Source organism: Myotis daubentonii, chromosome 3 (assembly GCF_963259705.1).
Source record: "Myotis daubentonii chromosome 3, mMyoDau2.1, whole genome shotgun sequence".
NCBI classification, from domain to species: Eukaryota; Metazoa; Chordata; class Mammalia; order Chiroptera; family Vespertilionidae; genus Myotis; species Myotis daubentonii.
Genome location: NC_081842.1, coordinates 7,427,927 through 7,441,319, shown reverse-complemented (window position 1 = coordinate 7,441,319; position 13,393 = coordinate 7,427,927). Strand labels below are relative to the sequence as shown.

At 51.3% G+C, this 13,393-nt stretch overlaps 1 protein-coding gene across 4 annotated transcripts in view; it reads right to left on the bottom strand.

Annotated features, from left to right (window-relative positions):
* The window catches only part of PDE9A (phosphodiesterase 9A), an 87,736-nt gene that overhangs the window by 25,763 nt on the left and 48,580 nt on the right, over nucleotides 1-13,393 (bottom strand). For 3 of the 4 annotated variants that reach the window (XM_059686537.1, XM_059686538.1, XM_059686539.1), the window contains 3 exons: nucleotides 9,107-9,161; nucleotides 7,876-7,946; nucleotides 245-329 (listed from right to left, as the gene is read on the bottom strand). In XM_059686537.1, the coding sequence (XP_059542520.1) occupies nucleotides 245-329; nucleotides 7,876-7,946; nucleotides 9,107-9,161 (211 nt within the window). Of the gene's footprint in view, nucleotides 1-244; nucleotides 330-7,875; nucleotides 7,947-9,106; nucleotides 9,162-9,279; nucleotides 9,431-13,393 lie in introns of those variants that run through there. The other variant, XM_059686540.1, reaches the window with a different exon arrangement.

Genomic DNA, 13,393 nt, shown 5'->3' with positions numbered 1-13,393 from the left:
TGGAGGCTGATGCCCCTGGATGCGCACTCAGCCTCCAGCCCCCAGGCCATCAGCGCTCTTTTTTGAGCAGAAAGTGCTGCGGTTGAAGAGCTAATCCCACCAGGAGCAGGGCTGCCTCCAACAGCCAGAGCAGGATCGGGCGCCCCAGCTGTGCTTCTGGGAAAGCAAAGACCAGAGGCTCCCTGCCTTCGCCCACTCAGAGCACCCTGCCCGCTGTTCACCCAGCACCCGGCGCAGACCTTACCTGTTGCTTCTGGCTGCCAGTTCCTCCCTCATCTTTTTAATGTCACTCTTGCATTTCTCAATCTCCACCACTTTCAGTCCTTCCACTGGTGGCAAAGAGAAACAAGGGGGTTACCATGGATACACAGAGAGGCTCTCGCAAGGCTGCTCAGTGGGGGCCGCCGCCTGACTCAGCGCAGTGGTTCCCAGACGTTCCGGTCGGTCCCTCCGCCGACACTCGGCTCAGCCACAACTGACTCTAAGATTGTAGGCCTATCCTGTGGCCAAGTGTGGGCTGTCCCCTTCATCTGTGGGTTTCTATAGGATGAAGTCCCTCTCCCTGCTCCCTGAATCTTGACTTTTCTTGCACCCACTTCTAGTTTCTCTCTCCAGACCCCTAAGCATGAGTTGAGGATATAGGACAAAGAAGTGTTTTATCCAGAAGAAAAGAAATGGGGGGGGGGGCATTGCCCCAGGACATTAAAATGCAATGGGCTCAATGGGCAAGACCACAGCCTTCCCAGCAAGGGTTCACATTTCATTAAGGTTAAAGCTTTGCACTTAAGGTCCTCCCTGGAGCAGTTCACCAGGAGGGCCGGAAACGGGTGAGAAATGAACAGGCAGCGTTCAGGATGGGCAGGCTTGGGCGGGACGGCATTGCTGGAGTCCCCTGGCACAGGTGAGCCCGAAAAGCCAGGATGCAGTTTTCATCTAAGAGTGAGCTGGGGCAGCCCAGCCGGTGTGGCTCAGTGGTTGAGTGTTGACCTATGAACCAGGAGGTCAAGGCACATGCGCGGGTTGCGGGCTCGATCCCTGGTGGGGGGCGTTCAGGAGGCAGCCGATCAGTGATTCTCTCTCATCATTGATGTCTCTCTCTCTCTCTCTCTCTCTCTCTCTCTCTCTCTCTCTCTCTCGCTTTATCTCTGAAATAAAAAAGTGAGCTGGGGCTTAGGCCTCCAAGCCCGCATTCAACATCCAGCCGTTCACTCCGGCTGAATGGCTGCTGGCTGCCGGAGGCAGGCGGCTTTGAAGAGGCTTTTTGATTAGAGTTGGTTACAAGAAATGAAAAGACTTTGTAATCACACCTCAATTTTTATGCAAAACGACGTGGCCACAGACACTCTATTCCCCTTTTCATCAAGAGCAGCTCTGAATGTGGCTAAAAGTCAAGCGCTGTGATTTCCGAGGAAAACAAAGGCGCTCCGCCTTCGCAGTTCCTCCCACCCCAGGAAGTGCTGGGCTCTAGAGCACGCGTTGGGGGGCCTCTCCAAGGGCGGTGCCAGGGCAGCCGGGCTGGGACCATCACCTCCCTGGGCAGGCTTTCCAAAGATGCCCAGGCTCGGGGGCCAGATGGGGGCAAGGCTGTGTGAAAACACTGCTTCCTTCTGCCCGACGTGACCGGAATCTGGAGGATCTGATACTCAAATCTGGTTCCGGTGCCTTGCTTCTGGGCCGTGCCTGGGACTCTCTCCCGCCTCAACCAGGACATGGGACCGAAGTCGGGGGCCTTAAATGCCAGTGGATGGAACCAGGGAGGTGGCCGGCCGAGGCCAGATGGGCTGCCGTGAGGTGTGTTTCTGCTCACTCACTAAGCGCACACACCCTTCCTCGTGGCGTGGGGTGTTCTTAGCTCTTCCTTGCATCACAGGGCTGGGTAGGAAGTCAGCGAAAGCCACGGGACCTCTTCCAAGAAAAGACACATCAGTACACACCCTCATGGTTTGCACTTGGACAGGGGCGCCGTGGGGAGGAGATGAGCCTGCGTGTAGAGCCCGCGGAGGAGCTGCACCCGGCCGGCCAGGGACCATGGTTACACTCATTATGCTTCAACCATCGTTTCATACAAAATAACAGGTGGTAATTGTGGAAACCAGGAAATACGGAGCATCTCAAAAAATATTTTAAAATCTATCTACGGTCTTACTGGGGCAAAAAACAACCCATTTCATATTAAACATATTGGCATTTCTCCCCCTCGCTCTCAGCCCCCTTGCATTCTAACTATCTATCTACTCTTCATTTTAAAAAGACAAACTTAGGACCATGCTACTTGTTCTGTTTTCTCACTTGCTTTTCTCCCATCGTCAATAGCAGCCGCCTCCCAGCATCCACATGGGAGTGGACGCAGATCAGAGTCCCTGGCCACGTATTGGGGGTGATGTTAAAGTGAAGCCTTTTGGGCCACACAGTATAATATCACTCCTTTGAATCCTGCCGATTCATGGCAATTACCTTTACGAAGGAAGAGCCTGGTTGCCACGGAAATTGATAGTGAGTCACAAGATGGCAAAAGTCGTGCATTAATCAATGGAAGAGAATAACATCATCTCAGCCCACTCGCCCCATGTTTGGATTAAAGAGCTGAACGTGGACTGAGACGGTCACAGAGCGCGAGGCGGGCCAGGCACCCGCAGACCGGGGGCCTGACTCCCAGTCCTTCCCCAGATACCAGGATGCCTTTGGAAGACTGCACAGCCCGCCTCCTGGACCCCTCCCAGCCCTGCCTGCCCCTGCCTGAGGAGGGAGAAGGCCCCTTGAGGAGCTGGGGCCGCCCCCGTGAAGAGTCCTACACAGACTCGGGGGAGCCTCCAGTTGAGATTGCACATCAGTTTCATACATGCAGCCCCACGCATCCATCTCGAACTTTAAACACAGGTGGGCACAGACCAGAAACTCAAACTAAAGCAGAGGCGCCCAGCACCCCCAGCACTCGGCTTATTCTCCCTCACCAGGCCCGGCCGGGCAGGCGGAGGCATAGGATGAGCACACCTGGCCCCTGGCTGTCCTCATGCGGACTGTGGATGTGCTCCGTTGGGAGGTCACAGGCCACTGTGAGAGAGAACCTTTAAGGATGATTTTCTAAGAGGGACACTGGCTTTGGGGACTCGGCCGGCAGGAGCAGAATGGGACCCGGAGGCAGCTCTGCTCCACGCTGGCCCCTCCCCGAGCTTGTGGAAGAAGCGCGCGCGCGCGTGTGTGTGTGTGTGTGTGTGTGTGTGTGTGTGTGTGTGTGTGTGTGTGGCCCCCTTCAGCTGCAGAGCTGGTTAAAGCTGTTTAAAGCCATGTGAGCCGTTTCAACACTTCCTCCAAGGACTTTGGTAAAGAATTCACATAAAGCACATTTCCCGACTGACAAGGAGAAAAGCAAGGTTGGTTTCAGCTTCGAGTCTCCTCGATTGTTTGCATGAGCCTGGGGGCCGGCTCTCCTGTGGTTAGGTTTTAGTCCAGGCCCTGGGCACGGGCTGCCCTGTACCCATCCTCAGGGACCCCCCTGCACAGTGGCCAGCGGCCAGTAAACCAGGAAGGAAGTGAAACCCTTGCAATGCTTCATCGCTGACCAGGAAGTGAGCGAGGACCTGGGTGTCCTGTGTTTACAAAATAATCTCTAAGTTGAGAGGGACCCCAGACTCCTTGAGGAAGGCAAACATTTCACATGAAAAGGAAGAAAAGCTCTTAAAGTGAATTGAGGAAATGGGGAAATTTACGTTTGATTCAGAAGAATGATATGTTTGGAAGGTGAAAAAAAAAAAAAGCAGGAAATTCCATTGAAAACAAGTCAAACAATGTAATGTTGCCTACAGATGGCCGGCGTTGGCTGGCCGCCTGCTCGAGCTCCAGAAGCAGAAAACAGCTCACGATGACCAGAGAAAGTGTGTGTGCACGTGACCACGGTGCATGGATGGGTGTGTGTCTGTGCATGTTTATACGTGTCTCTGTGTTTACAAGTATGTGCATGCGGGGGAGTTATGCATGTGAGTGCATGTGGGTATGTCTCAGTGTCTTTATATGCGCATGTGTGCGTGTGTATGTGTGTGTGCGTGTGTGTGTGAGCCTATACCTGGCCTGGGCCCAGTGGAGCGGTGGCAGTCGGTTCCTGGCAGCCTTCCCAGTCCAGCGGCCCAGGCCAGCTTGTCTGGCAGATGGCTGGGTCAGGATTGCCCTCTGAGTAGCGGGATGACCTTTTCCCCAAGTGATCTGCATGAGAGGTCCAGCTGCAGGACCCCTCTCCTCAAAGGCCTCCCCTTCCCCTTCCAGGGTACCTGCCCCGTCCTTGGGGTGCCCTGCCCTGTCTCCGGAGGCTCTGTGGAACCATCCCCCTGGGGATTGGCGCAGGCATGATGTCCCTGCCACTCTGTGCTGGTGCAGAGGCTGCTGGAGGCTGGGAAGGTGGCCGCCAGAAGCACCAGGAGAGGGCCAGCCCAAAGCCAGGTGAAGTTCAAGGAGGTCGAGAGGCCTTCTGAGTCATGGCCACATTCCTGATGGGAGGCGGGCAGCCAGGGGCTGATGGGAGCAGAGGCTCCCAAGTGTGGCTGTGGGGGCCCACTGCCAAACCCACAATTCCTAGACCATTTCCCATCTCCCTCCCTACTCCTGAGAGGGCGGCTTCCTCCATCCCATTCCTGAACCCTGGGTCTTGGTGCTAGAAATGAGCACAGCCAGTAAAAACCCCAGTAATTTCGACCTAGCAGCGAGCCTGAGCTCGCAGGGCGGAGGCGTGATGCCTCTTACAGGCCATCATGTGAATCTGCAGGGTTTCTGTGGTTTACCCAAGGGCCCTGCAGGGAGATGCCTTCCTGCCAACGAGCAAGCCGGTTCTGGAGAATTCTGGGCCTCAGACAGGCCAGGGAAGGAGGTCCTATGGGCTGCGTCCTTTAACGGTCCTTCATTCACATGGCACTTGAAGGCAAAATAAAAACGCTTCTTGGCCTGATCATCGTCTCAATGGCCAGACGCCAGAAGCCACCCAAGTTGAGGTCAACATAGATCTCTGCAGGGGTTTTCAAAACTCCTTCATGGCCTCTTCAACTTGCCTGTTTACAAGTGGTGGTGGGCGGTGGGCGCTGGAGCGGCTTCCAGGTGGGGAGGGGGAGATGGGCGAGGGCAGAAGGAAGTGGGAGGAGCTGGAGGGCAGGAGGCCGAGCAGGTGGCACCGCTGCCCTGGACATTGGCCCGCCCGGTGGTGACCGACTCTCCCCGCCGTCAGTGTCGACGGGGACTCAGCAGCGAACGTTCATTTTCTGTGTTCTTTGGCTGAACCCCTTCCCATGTTTGGAAATGCCAAATGCTCACTGCGGTGGCTCCTATCCCAAAGATGTGCTCACATCCTAAATCCTGGGACATGTGAATGGGACCTTATTTAGAAACAGGTTCTTGGCAGAGTCCTCCAGGTGAGGTCATCCTGGATTAGGGTGGGTCTTAAATCCAAAGACAGGTGTCTGTGTAAGAGACAGGCAGAGGGGGCGTGAGCCACAGAGACACAGGGGGGAGAGGCCCTGGGAAGATAGTTTGGAGTGATGTGGCCACAAGCCAAGGCTGGCTGGCAGCCACCGGAAGCCAAAAGAGGCCTGGAACAGATGCGTCCTCAGCCTCTAGAAGGAACCGACCCTGAAGACGCCTTGATTTTGGACTCTGGCCTCAGGAACTGTGGGAGGATTCTTTTTTTGTGGTTTAAGCCTCCCAGTTTGTGGTCCTTTGCCACGGCAGCCACAGGAGACCAATGCACGTTGTCTGGCCTCTCTTGCAGCAAGGGTGTGGGCACATGGCCCCCCTCTGTCCAGAATTTGAACCTGTAGCCGGTACTTGGAGAAGCAGCCTGATGTCTGCAGCAGCGCCCATGGGGCAGGTACCATACGTATGCGGTTCTGACGCGCAGCTCAGCATCCTCACGGAGTCAGCTATGCTGGGATTCAGGGCACCCTTCTTGCTGCAGAGCCCAGCCCTATTCCTGGGCCCTCCTAGTGACCATGGGAGCTCCCCCAAATCCTTTTATCCTTTTGATAAAAGCCCCTTTTCTCCTGGCTGGTGTGGCTCAGTGGTTACAGTGTTGGCCTGAAGGCTGCAGGATCTCGGGTTTGATCCTTGGTCAAGGGCACGAACCTGGATTGCAGGTTCAATCCCTGGCCCGGTCAGGGCACAGTGCATGCAGGAGGCAACCAATCGATATGCCTCTCTCACATCAATGTTTCTCTCTCTCTGGCCCCCTCCCTCCCTTCCACTTTCTCTAAAAATATCTTCATATGAGAATTTGAAAGAAAAGAAAGAACGAACCCCTTTTCTGTTCAATGCAGCCACAACCGGTGGCTGCCGGACGCCTGCTTCCTAACCTACGTTCTCAGGCCCCCTTGTGGGCGCCCCAGCCAGGAGTGGAGGAAGGTGACATGTCACAGAAGGGCAGGCGGCAGGCGGCGAGAGCAGCCCCGCCAGGAGCCTGGTGCTGGTCCCAGGCTTATTTACTTTTCTAATTTGCTGAGTGCATTTGAGCAAATCACTTATCTCTTTGTGGCTCTTCAATGGGGAAAAATAAAACTGCTCTGAAGCTGCCATGGTGAAAGGATTTCCAAAGTGTCATCGCCCTTGGAGAAGTATGACTGTGCGAATCACGTTTCACGTGACTCAGGCGAATTGGCTTTTACATGCTCCTCAATTTCCTTTCCCCAAAACACCCAAGCAATTCGCGCCAGGTAATGAAAGCTGCCGTCCAGCCGAGTCCCGCCAGTATGAATCAGCCGGGCAGTGTCCGGGACGCCGCCGACCCGCTGGCTTCCGGTCGGGGTCTGCTTAGTCATCCTCGAGGTGAATAGATAAGGTGCCTTGAACCGCTGCCCTTCGCCTTGACATTGACCAAGAGCCTTCCTTCGCATTGGGAGTTGGACGGGGAGCGTGGGGCTCCAGCCCAGCTCCTGACTCACCGAGGAGGACACACAGGGCGCTTTCCTCCAGAATTCTAGCCGTGTGGCCACCGGCTCAGGACGGGCACCACCCTCCTTGCTCATCAGCAGGGTCCCTGCTTTCCTTGCGGTGACAGGGAACCGAGAGGTAACGGCAGGGGACACACTCCCCCCAGACTGTGACACCACGGAGTGTGGGTCCGAGGGACCTCATTTCCTTGAAGGAGACCCACAAGGTATTCACAGAAGCTCCTGTCCGGAGAGGCGTGCTCGAGGCGTCCCGCTCTCACCCCGTGCTCCGTGGGCACGGCAACACGTGACCGTGTACTCGTTACTTTCATTTCTTTAATTTAATTTTTAAAAATATATTTTATTGATTTTTTTTACAGAGAGGAAGGGAGAGGGATAGAGAGTTAGAAACATCGATCAGCCCTAACCGGTTTGGCTCAGTGGATAGAGCGTCAGCCTGCGGACTCAAGGGTCCCGGGTTCGATTCTGGTCAAGGGCATGTACCTTGGTTGCGGGCACATCCCCAGTAGGGGGTGTGCAGGAGGCAGCTGACCGATGTTTCTCTCTCATCGATGTTTCTGACTCTCTATCCCTTTCCCTTCCTCTCTGTAAAAAATCAATAAAATTATTATTATTTTTTTTTTAAAAAAGAAACATCGATCAGCTGCCTCCTGCACACTCCCCACTGGGGATGTGCCCGCAACCAAGGTACATGCCCTTGACCGGAATCGAACCTGGGACCCTTCAGTCCACAGGCCGACGCTCTATCCACTGAGCCAAACCGGTTAGGGCTGTACTTGTTACTTTTAAAACTCGTGGGTTAGTCACTGCTCGAACCTTTGCTAACATAACATTTAGGCATTTCACAGAGAAAAGCCCTCACGCTTCCCTGCACCTCCCTCCCCTGGTTTATGAGGTGAAGTTAAACAGAGGTCAAAGGACACGTAAGCGAAAGGAAAACCGAAGCTGCACTCACATTCCACGCGTTTCTCTAGCACTGCCAGGTGATTTGCGACTTCAGCTTTGAGTTCGTTGATTTTAAATGCTCTAGGAATGAAAAAAAAAGGTATAAGCCATACGTTTCTCAAAGTTAAAATGGGCTCAGCAAACAGCTGCTGAATCACGGGCGGGGGGTGTGTGCGAGTGGGCAGGTGGGGGGGGGGGGCACAAAGATGCCCGGAGTTGCTTTTAAGGAAGTAGCAGTCGGGGGTGCAGGGGAGGAAGGAGAGACGCTCTCAGACTATCTGGGGGTGTATTTCCCAAGTGGGACCACAGCGGCTCCCTGCCAGAGGGGATGTTTCCTTCCATGCCTGGGAGCGAGCCCGTGCCCCGAGAGGCGCTCTGCTCTCAGCTGGATGCCCCCCCCCCCCCGGGCACACACCACCTCAGGGCACTGGGTGCCCTCTCCAGGCTCCAACCCAGTCAATAAGACAATTCTTGGGCTTCAAGAAAGTACCACCCAGCCCAGCCAGAGTGGCTGAGTGGTTGAGCGTCGATCTATGAACCAGGAGGTCACGGGTTTGATTCCGGGTCTGGTTGGGGCATGGTTTCGGGCTCGATCCCCAGTAGGGGGCGTGCAGGAGGCAGCAGATCGCTGATTCTCATTATTGATGTTTCTCTCTCTCCCTCTCTGAAATCAATAAAAATATATTTTTAAAAAAAGAGAGTACCACCCATATGGCCTCTCCCCATTTGAACTCCCCTGGGCGGTGAGATACCACAGTGACCAGAACGGGAGGACAGCCCAGAATGAAACGGTCAGTAATATTTTTATTACTGATTTCAGAAAGGAAGGGAGAGGGAGAGAGAGAGAGAAACATCAATGATGAGAGAGAATCATTGATCAGCTGCCTCCTGCACGCCCCCTACTGGGGATCGAGCCCACAACCCGGGCATGTGCCCTTGACCAGAATCCAACCCGGGACCCTTCAGTCCACAGGCTGATGCTCTATCCACTGAGCCACCAGCTAGGGCAGAAGGCCCATGTTAAAAATGGTCTCAGTGCTTGTAGCCGGAACTCTGAGTCCCAGCAGAGCCCGTCGAGAAAAATCTCGGCAACATGGGCCCTCATTCTAACAGCGCCCGCCTCACACGGTCTGAGACATAAGGTCTTTGCTGTAAGTGTTTCCTGGACCCCACCCCACGGGCTCCCCCTGCCGCCAAGAACAGGCACATGGCTCCGGAGGACACGGCTCCGACGTCTGTACCTGGAGAACTGCTCTGCAACCTGGGTCAGCACGCTCTGGATTAACTCTTCTTTCTCTGCAGAGCGAAAAATAAAGACAAGATGGAAAAAGGAAAGGGGTGCGGGTCCGCCCGGCCTGACCCACCTGCTGTGGGCATGTGTACCGATGCCGCAGCGAGGAGCTACCCGCCTTACCCGGATGGAAGCTCCGACACCCGGCAGCACCCCAGGACCTCTCTGTCCACCTCCAAATGCTCTTTCCCCCTGGACTGCTCCAGGCCACTAACCTGCCTTTTAATGCCTCTCAGCAGAGGGGCCCTCCCATCCCAGGCACCGGCTATAAAAGCAGGCGGGACTGGGTCTCTAACTAGGGGATGTTTTCACAGAGTTCCCTGGTTCATTTTATGAGGGCAATTACCATGACAGAGCGGGTTCAAGGCCTATTTCCAGTGCAAAACACGGTGTTCTCTTCTCGGGGCAGGTCCCGAGAGCGGAAGCGGGCGAAACCTGCCCCTTTGTTGCCTGGCATGCAAAACAGGCCGGTGGCTGGATTACAAGGCACAGGCCCAGGCTGAACTTGACCTGCCTGGTTTCCTGTTTCCTGCCTGGCCCATGCTGGGTACCTCTCGGGAAGGTGTAGATGCCCACAGACCTGTCTCCCCCAGCAGTCTACGCTCGTGGACGGGGAGCGATCGCTTCTTGGCTGCAGCTGCCCATCAGTTCACGCCCCTAAACACTGAGAGCCTACACGAGGCTCAGTGAGACTCTGCGCCTAACCCTTCACTAAAATCAAAAGAATCCTGCCGAGCAAACAAAAAATCCTAATAATCGCCCGGCTGGCGTGGCTCAGTGGTTGAGCTCCAACTTATGAACCAGGAGGTCACGGTTCGATTCCTGGTCAGGGCACATGCCTGGGTTGCGGGCTTGATCCCTGGTAGGGGGCATGCAGGAGGCAGCCGATCCATGATTCTCTCTCATCATGAATGTTTCTCTCTCTCTCTCCCTCTCCCTTCTTCTCTAAAAAACCCCAAAAAACATCCCAATAATCTAAAATATGGGGTTCTGAAGCTGGAAATGCTCAGATGCTCTGACCTAGTGTCTCCATTTCTAGGAAATACTCATGTCTGTGCACAGAGCTGGCCGCCAGTGCTATTTCACATGGTGAAAGCTGTAACCGCCTATATGTCTATCGAATGGACATTAAATAAATGATGACACATCCATACTCTGGGGTCCTATTCTGTTATTAGAAATAATATCTTGGAAAATGTTCATGTCTATTGTTAAAGCAAAAAAAAAAAAAGGATTGTAAAACAGTATGATCCCATATTTGGAGACACTGGGAGGGTACAGTTTGAAATAATAATGGTAGTTATTTTTTGGTTGTAAGACTTGATGTAAATTTTATTTTCTTATTTTTGCTTCTCTGTATCTTATACATTTAGGTAATACATGTTTATTTCATTAAAAAAATTAAAAAAAAACTAATCAATCTAAATTAACCTAATGAAAGGGTGGACCAAGAGACCAAAGGTTCCCTCTGGTGTAAGTATTCGATGTCTTGATGCGAAGAAGAAAAACGACGTTTTGTTATGTTTCTGGAAACTATAAGAGTGAAAATGTCAACCAGGGAACTTTCATAGAGCTGTGTGCTGAGCTGCTGCCCGATCCAAGGCCCTACACTTCCGGGGGCTCACACCCACCAGGGGACAAAATTGACGACTCCATCGATGGGAAGCACCAGTGCGAAGGCCTCACAGGCCTCCTTGGTGAATCAGCAGGACTGCCGGACACTTACCCTGAAATCTCTGGCAAAAGTAATAAATCACTCACGTAACCTCCAAGAGTTAATGATCTCAAAGTCTTGAGATAAATTTAGAAGGCCATCAAACAATTGACATTTATGGACTGCTCCACCTAACAGTAGTGGGACACGCGTTCTTTTCAGGTGCCTTCCAAGATAGACCACATCCTGGACCGTAAGGAAAACCTCAACGAACATAAAAGAACTAACACCATAGAGCGTATGTTCTCTGGCCACAAGAGAATCAAGCTAGAAACCAGGAGCAGAAATGTAGCAGGGAAGCCTCCAAACACTTGGGAACCAAACAGCACACGTCTAAGCAGCCCATGGACCAACGAGGAAGTCTCTGGAGAAATTTAAAAAGGCATCAAACCAAATGAAAATGAAAATATAGCACAGCGAAAGGCAGCTGTGAGACACGGCGAGGGCAAGGCGGAGAGGACATTTATAGCACCCGATGCTTACATTAGAAGAGAGGAAAAGTCTCCACTCCATAATCTAAGAGCCCAAAAAAAGCAAAGCAAAATAAATCCACAACAATAGCAGGAGGAAGGAAGGAAATAATAAAGAGCAGAAATCAGTTAGATGGAAACCGGAAAAACAATGTAGAACATCAATGAAAGGAAGAGCTGGTTATTTAAAAATATCAGTAAATTGACCAACTTTGAGGAAGACGGACAGAGACACAGAGAGAAGACACAGATCACCAAAATCAGAACGAGAAAGGGAAGATCACTCCAGACCCTCCAGGCACCAGAAGGATTATGAGGGAACACTACGGACAACGTCCACACACACACATTTGACACCTCAGGTGGCAACGGACCAATTCCTAGAAAAGCATGAACCACTGCCCTCATCCAACATGAAACAGGTCATCTGAACAGCCTGTCACTATTGAGGAAATTAAAATTTCTAATTGAAACCCCCCAAGAAATTATCAGGTACAGATGGTTTCACTAGAGAACTTCACCAAACATTTGAAGAAGAAGAATTAAGACTAATCTAAACAACTTCCAGAAAACAGAAAAGGAGGGAGCACGTCTGGATTCATTTTATGAATTGTTTTAGCTATTGTTAAAGCAAAAAAAAAAAAAAGGATTGTAAAACATAACTTGATACCAAATCCAGACAAAGACAACCAAAAAAGATAATACAGACCAATATCCCTCATGAATACCAATGTAAAAGCCCTTTAACTAGCAAATAGAATTCAGCAATATATAAAAATAATTATACATCGAGATCAAGCAGAGTTTATTTCAGGGATGCAAGGCTGGTTTAATATTAAAAAAATCAATGTAATCAACTATATTAACAGGCTAAAGAAGAAAAAATTATACGATCCTATCAGTTCATAAAAAGCACTTGAAGAAATTCAACATCTGTTCATGATAAAACCCTCAGGAAAACAGAGAAAGAGGGGAACTTCTTCAAGTTGATAAAAAAAATCTGCAAGAAACCTATAGCTAACACTATACTTAATGGCGAAAGACCGAATGCTTTTTCCTGAGGTTGTGACAAAGCAAGGATGTCTCTCACTGCTCTCGCTCAGCACAGAGCTGGCAGTGCCAGCTGGCGCAACAAGGCGAGACAAGGAAGTAAAAGGCATGCATATCAGAGAGGAAGAAATATAACCGTCCCTGTTTGCTGATGACACAATTGTCTACATAGAAAAGTCCACGGGATCTATAAAAAGCCCTCTTAGGACTAATAAGTGAGTTCAGCAAGGTCACAGGATACAAGATATACACACGCAATCAGTTGTATTTACATATATGACCGATGACCACATACACACTGAAATGAAACCACAAGGCCACTTACGAACACTTCAAGAACCTTAGGTGCAAGTATAACAAAGCATATGCAGAAGATGTATGCTGGAAACCACAAAATATTCAGGAAAGAAATCATAGAAGAGATAAATAAATGAGACCTACCTGGAAGCTTCAACGTAGTAAAGATGTCAATTCTCCCCAAACTGACAGACAGGTTTAACACAATGTCTATCAAAACCTCAGCAGGATTTTGTTTTTGTAGAAATAGACAAGATTTTCTAACATTTATATGGAAATAAAAAGGAACTAGAATAGCTAAAACAATTTAGAAAAAGGAGATAAAATGAGAGGAATTGCCAATCTAATTTTAGGACCTAATATACAGCCACAACAATCAAGACGGTGTAATATGGGGAGAGATACTGAGGGACAGACACAGAGGCCAATGGAGCAGAACAGATAACCCAGAATCACATCCACACAAATATGCACAACTGATTTCTATCCGTGTCACAGGGGAAGGGAAAAGAGGGGAGTGTGAGGGACCCTGTGGGGTGGGACAGACTGTGTCTGGACTGTGTCAGTGTCAACAGCCCGATTGTGGTATCTCACTGTAGCTTGCAAAGATGTGATCATTGTGGGAAAACGAGTAAAGGCTACATGGGCTCTGTTCGTCTTTTTTCTTACAACTGTGTGCATCTTTAATTATGTTAAAACGAGAGGC